Source organism: Salvelinus sp. IW2-2015, linkage group LG3 (genome assembly GCF_002910315.2).
Source record: "Salvelinus sp. IW2-2015 linkage group LG3, ASM291031v2, whole genome shotgun sequence".
NCBI classification, from domain to species: domain Eukaryota; kingdom Metazoa; phylum Chordata; class Actinopteri; order Salmoniformes; family Salmonidae; genus Salvelinus; species Salvelinus sp. IW2-2015.
Genome location: NC_036840.1, coordinates 34,965,979 through 34,989,079, shown reverse-complemented (window position 1 = coordinate 34,989,079; position 23,101 = coordinate 34,965,979). Strand labels below are relative to the sequence as shown.

Sequence of the window (23,101 nt, the reverse complement as noted above, 5' to 3'; positions counted from 1 at the left end):
GTGTGTGTGTGTGTGTGTGTGTGAAAGGCCATGCAAATGTATTCAAATTATTCTTGCAGAGTGGTTCCCGCTTATAATTTATCCTCTAAGGAGATGTTGCAGCATTTACAAAATCACTCAAGAAAAACTTGTTTTTTCCCTGGTCTGTTTTCCTAAGCAGGACACACACACACTTGCATGCACTCACAACCACCCACCCACTCAGCCACCCACACGTAAACACACACATACATACACATGCACGCAGGGAAGCAGGCAGACCCTCTTCAAATAGGTCAGAAGATAGCTGTTAGAATGACCGTGCGATAACGCTTTCTCAGTTCAAAACCTTTGGAGAAATAGGGTAAACTTCTCTCCATGGTTCTTGGTGGAAAGAGAGATCAATTGTTGCACCTTAATGTCATGGCTCAGAAGGAGAGAAAAAGACAGAGGCGAACCATGATTGATATTGCTCTGCAAATGGAAATGTGCTCTTTCAGAGTGAGGGTGCTTCCAGCGGCTCAGGAAATTACTTTTTGTTGTTGTTTGGAACTACTTAGTGACCCCCCCCCCCCCCCCAGTCTTCCACTGTAAACACACAGTTCCATGGAACAGAGGACAGTTTTACAACAACGGGTACCGGGTTCTGGAAGAACATTGAAACAGACCAGGCCCCTCAGCTGCTTCACACAGACAGACAGAGGCAGTAGGTCATTTTTGTTCTGTTAGACCAAGCCTTCCCCCAGGACTGCAAACCAATTTCATTTTCTCCCAGTGACCATGTACTGATGTTCTACAGAGATGGTTCTGTGTTTTGTCAAATATGGAGAGGCAGCATAGACTAGCCATTACATCCCAGACCCCTTCTAAATAAAGGTTAAGTAAAATAAAATAAATACTTTGTCTGTCTGCACATAGCCTTGCACATAAACTGACCTGCTTAGAGAGAGGTACTCTAATCTAAGCAGGTCTGTTGGGTATTTCTAAGGAGATACTTCTCACATTATTCAGCACGTGTAAGTAATGCATGTCAGAGGGGTAGACCTGGTATGTACCTAGCTAGCAACCCAACAACCCAACACCTCGAACCTAGGCCACCAGCACCAATGACGAACGCCATATACACTGTCCTAATAAGGGATTTCTCTAGGGCATTGCTTATCGGTCCAGTATAGTTAGGCCCTGTCCAGAATTAACTATTAACCCTCCTCCCTAGGCATTCGTGTAGATCTGAAATAGCTGGATAAGTTTAAGCAATAAGGTGAATGCACTTTGAAGTGAATCTCAGCTCTGTTAAAAGTACACTCAAGAAAAACTTTTATTGATTATAGTGATTCAGGAATATCATTAAAACAGGTTAATATGCCAATGAATATTTGGAGAACATGGCCAAGCATGTTCTGTATATGACTGATGTGATGTTGATAGAACATTCTCCTAACCCTCAGATAACTGGACGCAGGAATGTTCTTGCAACGTTCCATAAAACGTGTCTGGAACATTAATGTTGTAACCACATTCTAGATAAGTTCTTCTTGACATTAACGGAATGTTCTCCTAACTTTAACACCAAAACATGCGGGAAAGTTTATCCGAAGGTTTTCGCTAAAATAGATAGAATATTCCCCTAATTAAAGGAAAACTGGACACTTAAACATCAGGGGAACATTACGGGTAACATTACAAAAACGTTCTCTCTACCTAGATTTGTTAGCTGGGTAGCTGTAATATTTGAAGGGCCTTGCTATATGAAACATGAAATTGCACAGAACAAAACATCACACTGAGTTTACATACATGTAAACATAACAATAACTGTATGAGTTCTTTATTAAACACATATTATAAACTGGGTGGTTCTAGTCCTGAATGCTGATTGGCTGAAAGCCATGGTACATCAGACCATATACCACAGGGTATACCAAAACATTTATTTTTACTGTTGTAATTATGTTGGTAACCAGTTTATAATAGCAATAAGGCACCTCAGGGGTTTGTGGTATATATCACGGCTAAGGGCTGTATCCAGGCAATCCGTGTTGCCTGGATACAGAACAAATCAAATCAAATCAAACTTTGTCACATGCGCCTAAGTGTAGACCTTACCGTGAAATGCTTACTTACAAGCCCTTAACCAAGAGTGCAGTTCAAGAAGAGTTAAGAAAATATTTACCAAATAAACAAAAGTAAAAAAAATTTTTTTATAAAAAGTAACACAATGACATAACAATAACGAGACTGTATACAGGGGGTACCGGTACCGAGTCAGTGTCCGGGGGTACAGGTTAGGTAATTTGTACATGTAGGTAGGGGTGAAGTGACTATGCATAGATAATTAAAACAGCGAGTAGCAAGCAGTGTACAACAACAAATGGAGGGGGGGGGGGGGTCAATGTAATTGTCCGGTGGCCATTTGATTAATTGTTCAGCAGTATTATGGCTTGGGGGTAGAAGCTGTTAAGGAGCCTTTTGGTCCAAGACTTGGCACTCCGGTACCGCTTGCCATGCGGTAGCAGAGAAAACAGTCTATGACTTGGGTGACTGGAGTCTCTGACAATTTTATGGGCTTTCCTCTGACACCGCCTATTATAGAGGTCCTGGATTGCAGTAAGCTTTGCCCCAGTGATGTACTGGGCTGTTCGCACTACCCTCTGTTGTGCCTTGCGGGCAGATGTCAAGCAGTTGCCATACCAGGCAGTGATGCAACCTGTCAGGATGCTCTCAATGGTGCAGCTGTAAAACTTTTTGAGGATCTGGGGACCCATGCAAAATCTTTTTAGTTTCCTGAGGGGGAATAGGCTTTGTCGTGCCCTCTTCACAAGTGTCTTGGTGTGTTTGGACAATGATAGTTCGTTGGTGATGTGGACACCAAGAAACTTGAAACTCTGGTCCCGCTCCACTACAGCCCCGTTGATGTTAATAGGCTCCTGTTTGGCCCGCGTTTTCCTGTAGTCCACGATCAGCTCCTTTGTCTTGCTCACATTGAGGGAGAGGTTGTTGTCCTGGCACCACACCATGTCTCTTTGTTGTCGGTGATCAGGCCTACCACTGTTGTGTCATCGGCAAACTTAATGATGGTGTTGGAGTTGTTTGGCCACGCAGTCGTGGGTGAACAGGGACTACAGGAGGGGACTAAGTACACACCCCTGAGGGGCCCCAGTGTTGAGGATCAGCATGGCAGACGTGTTGTTGCCTACCCTTACCACCTGGGGGAGGCCCCTCAGGAAATCCAGGATACAGTTGCAGAGTGAGGTTTAGTCCCAGGGTCCTTAGCTTAGTGATGAGCTTCGTGGGCACTATGGTGTTGAACGCTGAGCTGTAGTCAATGAACAGCATTCTCACATAGGTGTTCCTTTTGTCCAGGTGGGAAAGGGCAGTATGGAGTGCGATTGAGATTGCATCATCTGTGGATCTGTTGGGGCGGTATGCTAATTGGAGTGGGTCTAGGGTATCCGGGAGGATGCTGTTGATGTGAGCCATGACCAGCCTTTCAAAGGTCTTCATGGCTACCGACGTGAGTGCTGTGGGGTAGTAATATTTTAGGCAGGTTCCCTTCGCCCTTCGCTTCCTTGGGCACAGGGTCTATGGTGGTCTGCTTGAAACATATAGGTATTACAGACTCAGTCAGGGAGAGGTAACAAATGTCAGTGAAGACACTTGCCAGTTGGTCCACACATGCTTTGAGTACACGTCCTTGTAATCCATTTGGCTTTGTGAATGTTGACCTGTTTAAAGGTCTTGCTCACATCGGCTACATCGGCTATCACACAGTCATTCAGAACAACTGGTGCTCTCATGCATGCTTCAGTGTTACTTGCCTCGAAGCGAGCATAAAAGTAATTTAGCTCATCTGGAAGGCTCGGGTCATTGGGCAGCTCGAGTCTGGGTTTCGCTTTTCTTGCATACAAAGCTCCCCTCCATTTGGCAAATCTGACCATAATTCTTTCCTCCTTGTTCCTGCGTACAAGCAAAAACTAAAGCAGGAAGTACCAGTGACTCACTCAATATGGAAGTGGTCAGATGACACGGATGCTACAGGACTTTTTTGCTAGCACAGACTGGAATATGTTCCGGGATTCATCCAATGGCATTGAGTAGTATACCACCTCAGTCATCGGCTTCATCAATACGTGCATTGACGACGTCGTCCCCACAGTGACCGTACGTACATATCCCAACCAGAAGCCATGGGTTACAGACAACATCCGCATCGAGCTAAAGGCAAGATCTGCCGGTTTCAAGGAGCGGAACACATCCGAGGAGCGTCAGAGGCAGTGTAGTAGGATTCAATCTTAATCCTGCATTGACACTTTGCTTGTTTGATTGTTCGTCTGAGGGCATAGCGGGATTTCTTATTAGCGTCCGGATTAGTGTTCTGATCCTCGAAACCGGCAGGTCTTGCCTTTAGCTCGATGTGTTTGTGGGAACCAGCACATGAATAGTAAACGACCAACTATTTCACCAACTGGGGACATTTTGTTAGTCCACACGAGGTCAACTGCTATTTCTAGGGGGTTTAGGGTTAAGGTTAAAATTAGTGTTAGGGTTAGAATTAGGGTTAGGGTTAGGAGCTAGGGTTAGTTTTAGGGTTAGGGTTAGGAGCTAAGGTTTCGGGTTAGGGTTAGGTTTTTGGATTAAGGTTAGGGTAACGGTAAGAGTACGGGTTAGGGTTAGCGTTAGTGTGTGGGTGCATATGCATCCATGCTGATAGACTGGAAGCCTTAAGAGGCGTAATGTACTGCACTGTCCAGATTCTCTAGTAGGAAGCCAGGGAGCTCCCATATGCCTGAGGGCAGGTCCTGTGTCTTCAGGGGGAAAAGCGAAACCATCTGTTGGGTAAGATAACACCACGGTATCAGCAGGGTCCCACCAGACACACAGGATCTAGAGTGTCTGGGGCAAAGCAATGGATAGTCCATTACTATTTGTCAAATGGGGGGGGGGGGGGGGGGGGGGGGGGAGAGTTTAATGGAGTATGTCTCAGAGTAACAGTGCTATGCTGTGATGCTTTATGACTACAGACCAGCAACTTTGAATACGGAAAAAAACTAGAAGAGAATCAGCGGTCGATTCACACTCTGCATTCCCTCAGAGTAAAATGTGTCCTTATAGGTGATATTGATTGATGTGCCCTTGTACCAGCACTCACCAAAACTCAATCACACACACGTGCCCCATCTGAGTCAAGTCAAGTTCATTGGAGTGTACGGATTGAGCCATAGCTCATGTATGTTAAATAGCCCCATGCATTCATGAGAACAATCAAACATGAAAATGTTAATCTATTTGAATGACAATTATGCCTAAAATTATGTTAGGCTGACTTCTGGAGCGCCTAAGAATTACTTAATTCACAAATGTGAAAAATATCTGCCATGCTGGATATGCAAAAAATATTATTGTAATTTATTACCCTTGAGGTAAGCCCATATCTACTTTTCTGTCAAATACACAAACAGACCACAAAAAATGCATTGCTTTGCCATGCTAGAATATAGAATCCGTTCATTTTGAATTTAGAGAGAGACTAGGAGGGGTGCGATATTGCTGCGCAAAGGCAATTAAAGTCTTGCCGAAGTCTACCCACACACGCTCACAATGTAGGAAGCGCTCTCTGAAAACAGAAGACTACTACCACACACACTGCTTACCAGTGACTGATATTATTTGCTTCCATCTTCGGAGTGTTGATGGTAATCTGATTAATTGGGGGAATTTGGGTATTGAGCATGGATGGCTGCTATCCCCCAGAAAGCGAAAGGATGGAAGCGTGGCTTGATGACCACTTGGAGTTCGCTCATTCCTACTTTGTCAGGAAGGCTACAAGGTAAGCGCGGGGAGAGACTGAAGTCGTAAAAGTGATTCATTGTATTTACGAAACAGGGATAGCTCTGTTTACGATACATCATCGCTGTGCATTCTATTTTAAGCAATTTGGGCGATAATTAATGTGTTCCGTGCATTGAAAGGCACTGGCAGCCTATCTTACCTGCGTGGGTTGTTTGTTTCAACGTAAAATAACATGCTAGCCTACTGTACAAGGTTGGAGATTTAAACTGCGATATGACACGCTATATTGTAGCCTTTTATGGTATTACGCGCAATGTCCAGCGGTATCCAGTGTCTCGCCACGGTAATTTATTGACATTTATTAATGCGCCGGACAATCGTCTTTACAATCAGTAACCGTTCACCAAAATAGCAAGATAATTCAGAGCACAAGTTAAACCATTAACCTTTATTGGGGGGGGGGGGGTCCATTCCATTGTGTTCCAAACGCGCACAGTGAATTAAAAGTTATCCATAATGCTTTTTGTTATTGGATCGTTCCACCTCAAAAAGCACAACTCATTGAGCATAGACGTCAATTCAACATCTATTCCACGTTCAATGTAATTTAATTGAAATGATGTGGAAACAACGTTGATTCAGCCAGTGTGTGCCTAGTGGGAAGAAAGACCATTTTCGACACCCATCATCTCAGATTGTTCGGAAATCGTTTCGGTAGTTAGTAAGAGATATGATTAGCATTCCTGAAACATTATTATGTTGAAATATTATTTGATCTCTGATAAATTAAGCTAATTGATTGCACCTAAATTGGCCATTTTAATTTATAGGATTCAGATAATATTCAATAAATATAGTACCAACATCTGATTTGGACCAAACTTCTTCCTTCCAATTAGTAAGACATGAAGGAATATTTGTGTTGTTGTCAAATGCCACCCATCCCATCCCATGCCAATCCACCTCAACAAACAGCATACAGTATCAGTTATTTATGTTTGACAAGTAATATGAAGCTGCAGCTTGGATTATTGCTTCCCCATACTATGTAATGTAATCTCTGTGAATCTGTAGATTTGTTTTCTTCCCCTGTTCAGTGAAATTAATCATTGAAATCAATTGCATTATTTACCGTAAAATATTTTGGAAGTACCTAGTTTTGACCACTAGATGCTGCTACTGCCACCACACTCTTTTATCCATTTTGCTGGTCTCTTATTTATTAAATATATCACAACATTTCCTTTGCAAATTTGGTTAGAAAACCAATAGATTTGGCTCATGAAAACAAATTGTGTCGTCATCCTCACAATTCCTCCATGAAAGCAATGCAGTTTGTCCTTCTCTTCTCAACCTAATGTTTCAACCCAACTCTCATTGAATAATTCAAGTGGCAACTCTCTGTGGAGGGCTATCCCAATGATGCAATTCTCATATGAAGACTTTTCCCAAAGGCCCAAAACACTGATGGAGAAATGAACTAGGGATTAAAATGTTTTGACAACACTAATAGAATTCAATACCATCGCCATTGCAAAACACTATATGTTTGAGACTTTTACCTTTATTTAACTAGGCAAGTCAGTTAAGAACAAATTCTTATTTTCAATGACAGCCTAGGAACAGTGGGTTAACTGCCTTGTTCAGGGGCAGAATGACAGATTTTTACCTTGTCAGCTCGGGGATTCGATCTTGCAACCTTTGGTTACTAGTCCAACACTCTAACCACCTGTCGCACCATTGAAGACCATTAGAGACCAGAATTCTGCTGTAGCCTAATGGTTTCCTTGTTCACCAGGAATGGTCTAATAGTAATTAATCCATAATAATAATAAAAAAATAAACCACACCATTTAAAAAAAAAAATTATTCTCCCCACTTTCGATCTTGTCTCATCGCTGCAACTCTCCAACGGGTTCGGGAGGTGAAGGTCGAGTCATGCGTCCTCCAAAACATGACCCGCTTCTTAACACCCGCCCGCTTAACCCGGAAGCCAGCCGAACCAATGTGTCGGAGGAAACACTGTTCACCCGACAACCAAGGTCAGCCTACATGCGCCCGGCCCGCCACAAGGAGGCGCTAGAGCACGATGAGCCAAGTACATTTTTCCCAAATAATGTTTCAGGAATGCCAATCTTGCCTGTTTCTAACTACAGAAATGATCTCAGAACAGTCTGAGATGGGGGGTGACATGGCTTGCTGAAATGACATGGAACAAATCTATTTTCAGAGTTTTGGAATAGATACTATTGAAATGATTCATTGTTTTGTCTTTATTATAATATAAAGGTGTTATTACATGTTTTGAAATATTGCAGTGCCTCGTGTTACTGTAATTTACTCAGATTACGAAACCTAAAAGGACAATTAGTTTAAAAAATATATATGTTTATTAATTTATGAAAATATTAATAACATAATTTCATAAATTAATAAACACTTTTTTTTTTTAAACGCCAAAAATCCGGTGTTTCTATGTCAGACTGTTTTGTTACATTTCCATCTTCTATGATGTTTATAAAGTGTAATATTGGGATGCAAACTCAAAATGTAGTACATTTCAACTCTATATCTGACATGGTACAGGTGTCTTCTTTTTTTAAGCCCATAACTATGTGTGTGAGGGTTTTATACTTTTGTTTCAAAGTAGATTTGTTTCAGACGACCAATAAATACTGTGTGAGCCTGATTTAGCCCACTGCAGTAAAATGTTACTGAGGTGCTGACCTGTTGCACCCTCGACAATCACTGTGATTATTATTATTCGACCCTGCTGGTCATCTATGAACATTTGAACATCTTGGCCATGTTCTGTTATAATCTCCACCTGGCACAGCCAGAAGAGGACTGGCCACCCCTCATAGCCTGGTTCCTCTCTAGGTTTCTTCCTAGGTTCTGGCCTTTCTAGGGAGTTTTTCCTAGCCCCCTGTGCTTCTACACCTGCATTGCTTGCTCTTTGGGGTTTTAGGCTGGGTTTCTGTATAGCACTGTGTAACATCAGCTGATGTAAGAAGGGCTTTATAAATACATTTGATTTGATTGATTGATTAATGACATAAAGTCAGTAATCAGTTATTATTTACAATATTTTATCTCACAGGAACACACTATAAATTCCTGGGTAAGATTCAGGTAAATAGTCTAGTGGTTAAGAGCGTTGGGCCAGTAACCAAAAGGTTGCTGGTTCTAATCCCTGAGCCAACTAGGTGGATAAGAGCGTCTGCTAAATCACTCAAATATAATGCCAGTAGCAAACCAGCAGCCTTAATGTCATCCTGGATATATTCTGGTCATATAGTGAGGGAGGTACCTTGGAATCACAACTATCAGCCCTAGTTTATCATAGGGGAGTAGGTTATGACTTATAAAGGGCACAGGTGGCTGGTGGAACCTTAATTGGGGAGGACGGGCTCAAAGTAATGGCTGGAACGGAATCAATGGAATGGCATGGAACACATCAAACACATGGTTTCCATGGTTTCCAGGTGATTGATACCATTCCATTGACCACCGATCCAGCCATTACTATGAGCCTTCCTCCCCTCAGCAGCCTCCTGGGATTTAGGGCTACTTATTTGCATTCAAGTATAGCCAGAATAAGTGTGCCTGTCATTGTTTAATTTACATTTAATTTGTATAATTTACATGTACATTTCAGGCCCATGAAAAAGTCAAACATATTTCTCAGACAAAAGAAAGTGGAGAGATGTATTATTTTGAGTATTTTCCGCTTCCGAATTCTTAACCACATTATGTAAGCAATCATTATTTGATTGACACTTCAAAAAATGAGAAGATCAGATGTTTAGGGCTGAAACTCAGATCTCTGAGAGCTGATTTAGCAGTAAGGACACGTTAGAGCTGCTCTATATGGGATTGTCACTAGGGGGTCACATGCACACACACTCGCACACACACATAACACACACACACACTTTGCCATCTCTTATGCTTGGTGAGATAGCGTTCCGCTCCCATTGGCTTGTCATTTCATAGTGTGGTTAGGGCTCAGTTTTATGTGCCTGGCAGGCAGACTAATTTACAGGTACATTTTGTGGCAAATGCCTTTAACAGCCACAGAGTTTTTTTTTTAAAGATTTCAGTGGGGCTGTTCAGGTGCAGTAAGTCTTTGACAAAAATAAAAGTTTTGGATTTAAACCCCGGGAACCTTGTGGTTAACACCTTGTGCTTTTGAATGCTGGCACTGTGCATATCATTCATGTTCTACTAATACTGCTCAACATAATTCATTTGTGAGTTACTGTATGAGAAAAGAATTGTTGTTGTGTGTGTGGTGTGTGTGTGTGTGGTGTGTGTGTGTGTGTGGTGTGTGTGGTGTGTTGTTGTGTGTGGTGTGTGTTTGGGGTGTGTGTTTTCAGAACCCTGCAGTAAAAAACAAAATGGATGTACAATTATGACTTAATGTTGGTTAATGTCCTGTTAATGTTGGTTAATGTCCTGTTAGTTGGTTAATGTCCTTGGTTTTTAATGTTGGTTAATGTCTTGTTAATGTTGGTTAATGTCCTGTTAATGTTGGCTTTAAGTGGTTTATGTTCCGTTTAATGTTGGTTAATGTCTGTTAATGTCTTGGTAATTGTCCTGTTAATGTTGGTTAATGTCCTGTTAATGTTGGTTAATGTCTTTAATGTTTGGTTAATGTCCTGGTTTTAATGTCTTGTTTTAATGTCTGTTAATGTTGGTTATGTCCGTTAATGTTGGTTAATGTCCTGTTAATGTTGGTTTTATGTCCTTGTTAATGTTGGTTAATGGTTCCTGTTAATGTTGGTAATGTCCTGTTTAATGTTGGTAATGTCCTGTTTAATGTTGGTTTATGGTCCTGTTAATGTTTGGTTAATGTCCTTGGTTTAATGTTGGTTAATGTCTTGTTAAGTTGGTTAATGGTTTCCTGTTATGTCCTGTTATGCTGGTTAATGTCCTGTTAATGTTGGTAATGTCCTGTTAATGTTGGTTAATGTCCTATTTAAGTTGGTTAATTTGTCCTGTTAATGTTGGTTAGTTCCTGTTATTTGGTTAATGTCCTGTTAATGTTGGTTAAATGTCCTGTTAATGTTGGTTAATGTCTTGTTAACGTTGGGTTAATGTCCTGTTAATGTGTAGTTATGGTCTTGTTAATGTTGGTTAATTTCCTGTTAATGTTGGATAATGTCCTGTTAATGTTGGTTAATGTCTTGTTAATGTTTGGTTAATGTCCTGTTTTAATGTTGGTTAATGTCTGTTTAATGTTGGTTAATGTCCTGTTAATTTTGGATTTATGTCCTGTTAATGTTGGCTTAATGTCCCGTTAATGTTGGTTAATGTCCTTGTTGAATGTTGGTTAAGTGTCCTGTTAATGTTTGGTTTAATGTCCTGTTAATGTTGCTTAATGTCCTTTTAATTGTTGCTTAATGTCCTGGTTAATGGTTGGTTAATGTCCTGTTAATGTTGTTTAAATGTCCTGTTTAATGTTGGTTAATTGTTCTGTTAATGGCTTGGTTAATGGAGTCTTGTTATGTTGGTTAATGTCCTTGTTAATGTTGGTTAGTCCTGTTAATGTTGGTTAATGTCCTGTTAATGTTGCTTGATGTCCTGTTAACATTGTTTAATGTCCTGTTAATGTTGGTTAATGTTCCCTGTTAATGTTGGTTAATGTCCTGTTAATGTTGGTTAATGTCCTGTTAATGTTGGTAATGTCTCTTGGTTAATGTTGTTAATGTCTTGTAATGTTGGTTAATGTTCCTGTTAATGTTGTTAATGTCTTTGTTAATGTTGGTTTATGTCCTGTTATGTTTGGTTAATGGCTTGTAATGTTGGTTAATGTCCTGTTAATGTTGGTTAATGTTTTTGTTTAATGTTGGTTAATGTCCTGTTAATGTTTGGTTAAAGTCCTGTTATGTTGGTTAATGTCTGTTAATGTTGGTTTAATGTCCTTTAATGTTGGTTTAATGTCTGTTAATGTTGTGCTTAATGTTGTCATTTTAATGTTGTGGTTTAATGTTGTGTTTAAATGTGTTAATGTTGGTTAATGTCCTGTTAATGTTGGTTAATGCCTTGTTAATGCTGTTAATTGTCCGTTAATGTTGGTTAATGTCCTGTTAATGTTTGGTTAATGTCTTTTGTTAATGTTTGTTAATGTCCTGTTAATTGTTGCTTTTAATGTTCCTGTTAATGTGGTTAATGTCCTTGTTGTAATGTTGTTATGTGGTCCTGTTTAAATGTCTTGGTTGAATGTCCTGTTAATGTTGTGGTTAATTGTTCCTGTTAATGTTGGGTTTAATGTCTTTGTTAATGTTTGGGTTAATGTCCTGTTTTAATTTTGTTGGGTTAATGTCCTTTTAATGTTGTGTTAATGTGCCTTTATGTTTAATTTGTTGTTTGATGTTCCTTGTTTTAACATTGTAGTTTAATGTCCCTGTTTAATGTTGGTTTAATGTGGTCCCTGTTAATGTTGGGTTAAGTCTTGTTTGTTAATGTTGTTAATGTCCTGGTTAATGTTGTTTAATGGGTTTGTGTAATGTTGTAAAGTGTTAAATGTTCTTTGTTAATGTTGGTTTAATGTTCCTGTTAATGTTGGTTAATGTCCTGTTAATGTTGGTTAATGTCTTGTTAATGTTGGTTAATGTCCTGTTAATTTTGGTTAATGTCTTGTTAATGTTGTGCTAATGTTGTCTTAATGTTGTGTTAATATTGTGTTAATGTTGTGTTAATGTCATCTTAATAATCTAATCAAATACACCAATTCCTCAGAGACTGTAAATGTCCTAAATGGTCTTGTTGTACAATGTGTTTTACTGTTTTTAATGTCTTAAAATGGCCCTATAACCTCCTTTGTGTTGTGTATTTGCAGGGAGATGGTGAATGCATGGTTTGCTGAGCGAGTCCATTCCATCCAGCCCTCCTCCTCCTCCTCGTCATCCTCCAAAGAAACCCTTCTACCCCAGAGACTCACCCAGCCCTCAGACAGCCCCTGCCTAGCCTCCTCTCTGCCCCCTTCCCTGGGCCTGAACGACAGGCGTTCCCCCTCCCAGCCCTCAGACAGCCCCTGCCTAGCCTCCTCCCTGCCCCCTTCCCTGGGCCTGAACGACAGGCGTTCCCCCTCCCCAGCCCCGCTCCCCAGCCCCGCTCCCAGCACCCCCACCCGCAAGATCTCTGCATCTGAGTTTGACAGGCCGCTGAGGCCCATCGTGGTCAAGGACGCGGAAGGCTCACTAACCTTCCTCTGCGACACCGAACCCGACCGAGGCGACATCCGGACACCCTTCAGAACCCAGCAGAGAGGGGTCGGGGTTGGTATCCCCACAGGGATGATGGGCGAGGTTGGCAGTGCCCGGGGGTTGGACCGCTGTGCCAGGCTGTTGGAGCTGGTGAGGGATGTGTCGAGTCACCTGGAAGTGACGGCGCTGTGCCACAAGATCTTCCTGCACATCAACGAGCTGATCACTGCGGACCGCTACTCCCTCTTCCTGGTAGGTAGTGGCACCATGGACTACAGTACCCGCAGTGCTCTGTTTGTAGCAGGGCCACTGGGATGATAGGAAGAAGGATCGGACAGTGGTTAGCGTATGTCATGAAACAAACCTAGGATGAAATGAGGAAGGATTAGAAAGGCAAAGAGATCATAAATCTAAAGTATTTCAAGTAGTGATGCACCAATATGACATTTTTGGCCAATACCGATATCCGATATTTTCCTTGCCCCCCCCCCCCCCCCCCCCCCCCCCCCAAAGAAAAACGTTACCGATAACCGATATTTACAATTTTAGCGGCCTTTTAAGCATTCTCGTCCAGTTAAATAGTTAACACACACATGGACGCAGCGGTCTAAGGCACTGCATCTCAGTGCACGAGGCTTCACTACAGTCCCTGGTTCGAATCCAGGCTGTATCACATCCGGCCGTGATTGGGAGTCCCATAGGGCGGAGCACAATTGGTCCAGCGTCGTCTGGGTTTGGCCAGGATAGGCCGTCATTGTAACTAAGAACTTGTTCTTAACTGACTTGCCTAGTTAAATAAAGGTTACACACACACCATACTGACCAAAACGTTATTTTGTTGGCATTTACGTACACTACCGTTCAAAAATTTGGGGTCACTTAGAAATGTCCTTGTTTTTTAAAGAAAAGCAAATTTGTTGTCAATTAAAATAACATCAAATTGATCAGAAATACAGAAATACAGTGTATAAATTGTTAATGTTGTAAATGACTATTGTAGCTGGAAACGGCAATGGCACGTTGTGTTAGTTCATCATTTTAAGCTGCTCCAGTTTCAACTGTTCTGCCTGCGGCTATGGAACCCTGACCTGTTCACTGGACGTGCTACATTGTCCCGGACCTGCTGTTTTGGACTCTCTCTCTACCGCACCTGCTGTCTCTAACTCTGAATGATCGGCTATGAAAAGCCAACTGACATTTACTCCTGAGGACCTGTTGCAGTCTCTACAACCACTGTGATTATTATTATCTGACCCTGCTAGTCATCTATGAACGTTTGTACATCTTGGCCATGTTCTGTTATAATCTCCACCCGATACAGCCAGAAGAGGACTGGCCACCCCTCAGTGCCTGGTTCCTCTCTAGGTTTTTTCCTAGGTTCCGGCCTTTCTAGGGAGTTTTTCCTAGCCACCGTGCTTCTACATCTACATTGCTTGCTGTTTGGGGATTTAGGCTGGGTTTCTGTACAGTACTTTCTGACATCGGCTGATGTAAAAAGGCCTTAATAAAATCATTTGATTGATTGATTGAAAAGGCTAATTGATCATTAGAAAACCGTTTTGCAATTATGTTAGCACAGCTGAAAACTGTTGTCCTGATTAAAGAAGCAATAAAACGGGCCTTCTTTAGACTAGTTGAGTATCTGGAGCATCAGCATTTGTGGGTTCGATTACATGCTCAAAATGGCCAGAAACAAAGACCTTTCTTCTGAAACTCGTCAGTCTATTCTTGTTCTGAGAAATGAAGGCTATTCCATGCGAGAAATTGCCAAGAAACTGAAAATCTCGTACAACGCTGTGTACTTCTCCCTTCACAGAACAGCGCAAACTGGCTCTAACATAATAATTTAATGTCTTCATACATTTTTTACATAGTTATTACATATTGATTACACTATCACTCGTATTTCATATGTCACAGCGATTAATCAATACCTATGCTATGATGCTGGTAAAGTTGTCTCGCGCATCTACAGTTCTGGTCATAAAAAAAGCTCGCTAGCTCATGGATGCAAACAATGTTCTTCCCCAAAAACATAGCAAAACGACATAATCTGTTTCAGTAGCTATAGTTAGCTAGCTAACTGTATGTCATCATCTAAAATAACCCTAATTTATAATTAATCAATATTTTTTGATTAATGGTGGTCAGACTCATCTATGTGAAGCTAGCCACAATAAGGATTAACCACAATAGTGGACTTTGCTGGTTAGCCTTCAAAATAAAAGTATGTCATTGATAATGATGCAAATGTATACAAATAGTAGAATTATGCCATAATGAAATAGATCATGCCAAACGAGGTTGGAATGTTGTTATAGAAAATCAACAAAATACACTCATTTGTTAATTTGCAAAAAATCTGTTGAAATCACACTGGATGTATTATTCTTTAGAATTGCATTGGGGGCATACTTATTTTACTGTACAGCCTTACCTATGGATTGTGGATCAATGACATGGGGTATCAGTCTACTTAGTGACATCCAGAGAACATTAGTGTCTTAGCTCTTATTGTGGGACTCTGAAACAACTATGAATTCAGCCACATTTATTGTCAAGCTGTGTATTGAACACTATTCCTGAGGAAAAACAATACTGGATGTTTTGGAGTATGATATCTCTGAGGAGGACGTTGGGAAAAAATATCTTGGGTATTGAGTAGACTGATAGCCCATTTCATTGATCCCTAATCCTTAGGTGAAGCTGTACAGTGCCATATGAGTGTCAATACACACAATAGGCTGACTGGGGAGGTGATTTCACACAGTTTCACACAGGTCCCGCGATATTAGCTACAACGCTAATATTTGCATAAACACTTCACAGTTGTGTTCTGTGGGTGTCACCGAGTAGACTGATACCCCATTTCATTACTTCACATTCCAATCTTTTTTAACATTATCTAGTCTAAATATGGCATGACTCCACCAATTGTAACCTTCTGCATCACTTTCAAAGAGGTACTTTTATTTTAAACACAAACCGCAAATTCCACTATTGTGCCTAATTCACAACACATAACCTGGTCCGGTCGAGCCTCACTAGCCAGATGAAGCTAGCTGGCTGTTTATAATGTTAGCTTTGGGCAACAGGGTTAAGTAGCTGACTAGCTATTTATTTTCATGAACTGAAATTCAATTTCAATAGGAGAACAACAAGTGGCAACCTAGCAAATACTTAGTCACAAGGATTCCTAAATCATTGCTAAGAATAATGAAAATGACTGCAGTTTCTACTGGTCATCGTTTTCAGGCTGGTTGTATTGGTGCTAGCTAGGTACCAAGCTAAAGCTAGCTATAACTGTGTTATTTGACGTCTCAAATTAATAGCTTATTTAATACGTCATATAGTGTTAATATCAAATAGTGTAATTTGACGTGTATCTTTTTTGACACGCAAAGACATAAACGGCATTCCATAGTATGTCGTGAAGCTAATAGCAGTGACGCTATTACTGTGTGACTCCGGTAGGGCAACATCTGAAAAATAGCGCACTTGGTAGTGTGTACCGGTGCTCGACCAGTCACGAAAGCCAACATTACCCACGACACAGAACGGTTGATTGTCAAGGGAAATGAGTTCCCTTATCATGCCGTTAATGTATTTTGCCTTTGAGTTGTCTCGCTGAAATTTTTTATCTTTCAAATGACTGCTTGACTTGTTGACTGCTCGATCCACACAGCAGATATTGTGGGCGAGGTTAGGAATGCTGTGTTGCACGTGTAGCGCAACATTTTATGTGGCGTCATTACGTCATGTACCTACGTTTATATCAGGTATGCACGTCAGCTTTGACATCGGTTTTGCACATCAGCGTTAAACTAGACATCGTGCCAATACCGATGTTGGCATTTTTAGCTAATAACGGCCGATTCCGATATGTTCACCGATATATCGTGCATCGCAATTTCAAGTATATGATGCTGAATGAAGCTGTTGGTAAAGTTGGCTCCCAAGTGGACTGACTTCCTGGTTATTTTTATGACCTTTTAATCTCTGTCTAATCCGTATCTGTCTTATTCAACAACCATATCAGGTAGCAATGATTACATGTCCATGCAAATGGACAACAAAGTGACTTATCATATCATACATCATATAGTATCATATCGTAGTATACACTGTGGAGACAACTTTAAAAAAGCTGTTGCAGATACACTTCCTGTAGAATCTGGATATGTATGACATCACTTCCTTWCTGTTCCTTGTCGTGTGACCCCAGGTGGGCGAGGACAGCTCCAACAGGAAGTTCCTGGTGAGTAGGCTATTTGACGTTGCCGAGGGCTCCACCCTGGAGGAGGTGTCCAATAGCTGCATCCGTCTGGAGTGGAACAAGGGCATTGTGGGTCACGTGGCGGCCACGGGCCAGCCCCTCAACATCAAGAATGCCTACGAGGTGAGACGCTTTTTATTTCTCTATGTTTGATGGCCTCGATCTCTTTTGTCCTTTGGAATGGTTAATTTTACAGTCCTATTACAGTTGGTACTTACTAAGAAGTTATGTGGAAAGAAGTTGTACTTATGAAATGTTATGAAATGTCCAACAGTTTTTTGGTGTGTTTTGATGAATCATAAAGAAACCCAAAGGTAGTCATTACAGTAGGTCATTGAATTATTTCTATATCCCTATTACGATGTGATTTCTAAGTAGACACTGTACCAAGTAAATATGGGACTGTAAAACACAGAGTAATTCTCCTTTGACCTCCTTTCTGCGGCCTCCCTTGTTTTTCTGCTGCGTGTCAGATAACACGCACACCCTGGTGGGGTTCGCGTATGTAGGATTATGATGATGAATATAATGAGGAGGTTGGTGTGTGTGTGTGTGTGTGCCTGCGTGTGTGTGTGTGTGTGTGTGTGCATGTGTGTGTTTTGAATCAGGCCAGTATTTGTGTTGGGGAGTCTGGGTCTTTGCTGACAGAGTGCAGGACCTGAGAGTGATTGGCCAAGCATAAACCACAGAGAGGAATGGAGGGAGAGAGAGAGGAAGGGAAAGAAAGAAAAAAAAATCCTTGCGAGTTGACCTTCTTTCACTTATAGAGAGAGAAAGGGATAAAGAGAGAGAGAGAGAGAGAGAGAGAGAGAGAGAGAGAGCGAGAGAGCAGGGGGAGGGAGGGTGGGGAGAGAGAAACAGAGAGAGGGAGAGAAACAGAGAGGGAGGGAGAGAGAGAAAAAAGGAGGGAGTAGAGAAAGAGAGAGAGAGAGAGAGAGACAAAAAGAGAAGGGAGAGAAACAGAGAGGGGGAGCGAGCGAGAAACAGAGATGGTAGAGAAACAGAGGGAGAGAGAGAGAGAGAAACAGAGATGGTAGAGAAACAGAGAGGGAGAGAGAGAGAGACAAACAGAGAGGAGAGACAAACAGAGAGGAGAGACAAACAGAGAGGGGGGCTTTTAAATTCTGAGATTAAGCAGGAAGTTGTATGTCAAAGTTCATCACTGGACTGAAGGACACCCATACGCAAGGGGACATTCTGAATTGGGTAAAAATCCATCCTCTCCTCAACTCCTCCGTCTTCCTTTCCTCTGTGACCTGGAAGACGATAAATGTTTTTTTATTTCATTTATATTTATTTCACCTTTATTTAACCAGGTAGACCAGTTGAGAACAAGTTCTCATTTACAACTGTGACCTGGCCAGATAAAGTAAAGCAGTGCGACAAAAACTACAACACAGAGTTACACATGGGATAAACAAATGTACAGTCAATAACACAATAGAAAAATCTGTATACAGTGTGATCAAAATGAAGTAAAGAGGTAAGGCAATAAATAGGCCAATAGTGGCGAAGTAATTACAATTGATCAATTTATATTGGAGTCATATATGTGCAGATGAGGATGTGCCAGTAGAAATACTGGTTTGCAAAAGAGCAGAAAAACAAAAAACAAATATTGGGATGGGGTAGGTAGTTGGTTGGATGGGCTGTATAGCTGCAGCGATCGGTAAGCTGCTCTGACAGCTGACAGCTGACCACTTTTTGCTGAGTGGTCGAGGAGAGTGTCAATTCATTAGTAAGCTAATGGAGAAGTGGTAACTAAACTCAGCAAAAAAATAAATGTCCTCTCACTGTCAACTGCGTTTATTTTCAGCAAACTTAACATGTGTAAATATTTGTATGAACATAAGATTCAACAACTGAGACATAAACTGAACAAGTTCCACAGACATGTGACTAACAGAAATTGAATAATGGGGCCCTGAACAAAGAGGGGGTCAAAAACAAAAGTAACAGTCAGTCTCTGGTGTGGCCACCAGCTGCATTAAGTACTGCAGTGCATTCTCCTCCTCATGGACTGCACCAGATTTGCCAGTTCTTGCTGTGAGATGTTACCCCACTCTTCCACCTGCAAGTTCCCGGACATTTCTGGGGGGAATGGCCCTAGCCCTCACCCTCCGATCCAACAGGCCCCAGACGTGCTCAATTGGATTGAGATCCGAGATCCAGGCCTCGGTGTAACGCTCATTCCTTTGACGATAAATGCGAATCCGACCATCACCCCTGAGACAAAACCACAACTCGTCAGTGAAGAGCACTTTTTGCCAGTCCTGTCTGGTCCAGCGACAGTGGGTTTGTGCCCAGAGGCGACGTTATTGCCGGTGATGTCTGGTGAGGAGGGAGACTCTGGCTGCTCCGGACAGGAGGGAGACTCTGGCTGCTCCGGACAGGAGGGAGACTCTGGCTGCTCCGGACAGGCGTCCTTCGTTGGAGGCCTCGTGCCATAACTCCTCACTGGAGGTTTCGTGCCATGGATCCTCACTGGAGGCTTCGTGCCATGGATCATCACTGGAGGCTTCTTGCCATGGATCACCACTGGAGGCTTCGTGCCATGGATCACCACTGGAATGGAGAGACACACAGGAGGCCTGGCTCTGGGAGAAGGCACAGGACTCACCAGGCTGGGGAGACATGCAGGAGGGTTAGGGCTTAGCACAGGCAACAGAAGTCACCTGGCTGGGGAGACATTCAGGAGGCCTTGTCCTTGGCCGAGGCACCGGATGCACTGTACCGTGGAGGCGCACTGGCGGTCTCGAGCGCAGAGCTAGCACCACTCGTCCTGGCTGGATCCCCGCTGTAGCCCGGCAAGTGCGGGGAGTTGGACAGAGGCCGCACTGGGCTGCGCTGGCGAACCGGGGGACACTGTGCGTAGGGCTGGTGCAGTATACCCGGGTCGAGGAGACGCACTAGAGACCAGATGCGCTGAGCTGGCATCATCCCTCCTGGCTCGATGCCCCACTCTAGCCCGGCCGATTTGAGGAGCTGCGATGTAGCGCACCGGGCTATGCGTGCGCACTGGGGACACTGTGCGCTTCACCGCATAACACGGTGCCTGCCCAGTCACTCTCTCGCCACGGTAAGCACGGGGAGTTGGCTCAGGTCTCCACCTGACTCTGCCAATCTCCTCGTGTGCCCCCCCCCCCCCAAAACAATTCTGGGCCTGTCTCGTGCACTTTTCCTCGAGCCAACTCCTCATAGCGTCGCCGCTCCGCTTTAGCTGCCTCCAGCTCCTCTTTCGGATGGCGATACTCTCCCGGCTGTGCCCATGGTCCTTTGCCGTCCAAGATTTCCTCCCATGTCCATTAGTCCATTCCACCACGCTGCTTGGTCCTTTGGTGGTGGGTAGTTCTGTAACGAACGTTGTCGGGAGAAGGAGAAGAGCACCAAGACACAGCGTGGTAAGTGTTCATATTTTAATCAATCAACTGAACAAAACAACAAAAACGACAAACGAATAGTTCTGTAAGGTGACGACACACAAAACAGAAAACAACTACCCACAAACACAGGTGGGAAAAGGCAACCTAAGTATGGTTCTCAATCAGAGACAACGATAGACAGCTGCCTCTGATTGAGAACCACACACGGCCAAACACAAAGAAATAGACAACATAGAACACCAGACATAGAATGCCCACCCAAACTCACGCCCTGACCAACAAAAATAGAGATATAAAAAGGCTCTCTAAGGTCAGGGCGTGACAGTAGTACCAATTGTAAAGTTTGATGAAGGAGGAATTATGTTCTGGGGCTGTTTTTCTTGGTTCGGGCTAGGCCAATTCTGTGCTTCCAACTTTGTGTCAACAGTTTGGGGAAAGCCCTTTCCTGTTTTAGCATGACAATGCCCCTGTGCACAAAGCAAGGTCCATACAGAAATGGTTTGTCGAGATCAGTGTGGAATATCTTGACTGGGCTGCACACAGCCCTGACCTAAACCCCATCGAACACCTTTGGGATGAATTGGAATGCGCCAGGCCTAATCGCTCAACATCAGTGCCCAACCTCACTAATGCTCTTGTGGCTGAATGGAAGCAAGTCCTTGCAGCAATGTTCCAACATCTAGTAGAAAACCTTCCGAGACGAGTGGAGGCTGTTATAGCAGCAAAGGAGGGACCAACTCCATATTAATTCCCATGATTTTGGAATGAGATGTTCGACGATTAGGTGTCCACATACTTTTGGTCATGTAGTGTAGTTTCTGGTTGAAAATAAAATCTACACAGAGCCTTCTAATCAGCAGGTTTGCATGGGAGGGAGTTTCAGCTTTCCACGGTGACATCACCATGTTATAAATTGGTTAATAGACCAATAAGAAAGAGAGTTTAAAACCTCTCTGCCAATAACAGCTAGTTTTCCTCCCCACTCAGACAACTCCCAGACAGTCCTAGCAAAATTCTTGCTCGATAAATAGTTTTTTCCTAAAAATATACATTTGCCCATTTTAATGGAAATCTATTACATTAGGGTACTTAATTGTTACCTAGAAATTATTTGATATTGATATAAAAAGTGAAACACTCCTTGCTAGTTGACCTTATTTTACTTAAGAGATCAGACAGCTCAATCCTGTCAAGTCCTCCCATGACAGATATAGTTTATTGATCTTGTTGGGTATAATGTTTCAAGACAGATCACTTTCTTACTTCAATCAATAATAAAACCGTCATGCCATTTCAGCCTGTCATTACCAGGGCAGACTAAGGTTGTGTTGAGTTTAGCCTGATCCTGGTCAGTCATACCTATACAGTTTAGTAAAGGTAGCATTCCTATAATGACCTATAATGATTGTAGATCATACTGTCAGTCTATAATGGTTGCAGGTTCTACTATCAGTCTATAATGACCTATAATGATTGTAGGTCATACTGTCAGTCTATAATGGTTGTAGGTTGTACTATCAGTCTATAATGGTTGTAGGTTGTACTATCAGTCTATAATGACCTATAATGGTTGTAGGTTGTACTATCAGTCTATAATGGTTGTAGGCTGTACTATCAGTCTATAATGANGTAGGTTGTACTATCAGTCTATAATGACCTATAATGGTTGTAGGTTGTACTATCAGTCTATAATGGTTGTAGGCTGTACTATCAGTCTATAATGATTGTCGGTTGTACTATCAGTCTATAATGGTTGTAGGTTCTACTATCAGTCTATAATGATCTATAATGGCTGTAGGTTGTGTGGTCCCGTGTGGCTCAGTTGGTAGAGCATGGCGCTTGCAACGCCAGGGTTGTGGGTTCATTCCCCACGGGGGGACCAGGATGAATATGTATGAACTTTCCAATTTGTAAGTCGCTCTGGATAAGAGCGTCAGCTAAATGACTTAAATGTAAATGTAAATGTAGGTTGTACTATCAGTCTATAATGATCTATAATGATTGTAGGTTGTACTATCAGTCTATAATGATCTATAATGATTGTAGGTTCTACTATCAGTCTATAATGATAGTACGACCTACAATCATTATAGACTGATAGTAGAACCTACAATCATTATAGATCATTATAGACTGATAGTAGAACCTACAATCATTATAGACTGATAGTAGAACCTAACGACACGAGTGGTACTGTCCACCCAGAAGGTCACTGATCATCGCACACGCTTTAAAACGTGTATACTCTGCCTGGTTTGTCGTGTCTTACATCTACACACAAATACGACAACTACTCACACACCACACACACAGCCACACCACACACACACACACACACACACACACCACACACACACACACACACACACACACACACACACACACACACACACACACACACACACAACACACACACACACACACACACACACACCACACAAACACACACAGTCAGATGCCCT

At 42.3% G+C, this 23,101-nt stretch overlaps 1 protein-coding gene across 1 annotated transcript in view; it reads left to right on the top strand.

Annotated features, from left to right (window-relative positions):
* The first annotated feature begins 5,506 nt into the window (after positions 1-5,506).
* The window catches only part of pde5ab (phosphodiesterase 5A, cGMP-specific, b), a 76,599-nt gene continuing 59,004 nt past the window's right edge, over positions 5,507-23,101 (top strand). The window contains exons 1-3 of the mRNA XM_070449645.1: positions 5,507-5,806; positions 12,614-13,232; positions 17,206-17,379. Of these exons, the coding sequence (XP_070305746.1) occupies positions 5,709-5,806; positions 12,614-13,232; positions 17,206-17,379 (891 nt within the window). The 5' untranslated portion in view covers positions 5,507-5,708. The remainder of the gene's footprint in view (positions 5,807-12,613; positions 13,233-17,205; positions 17,380-23,101) is intronic.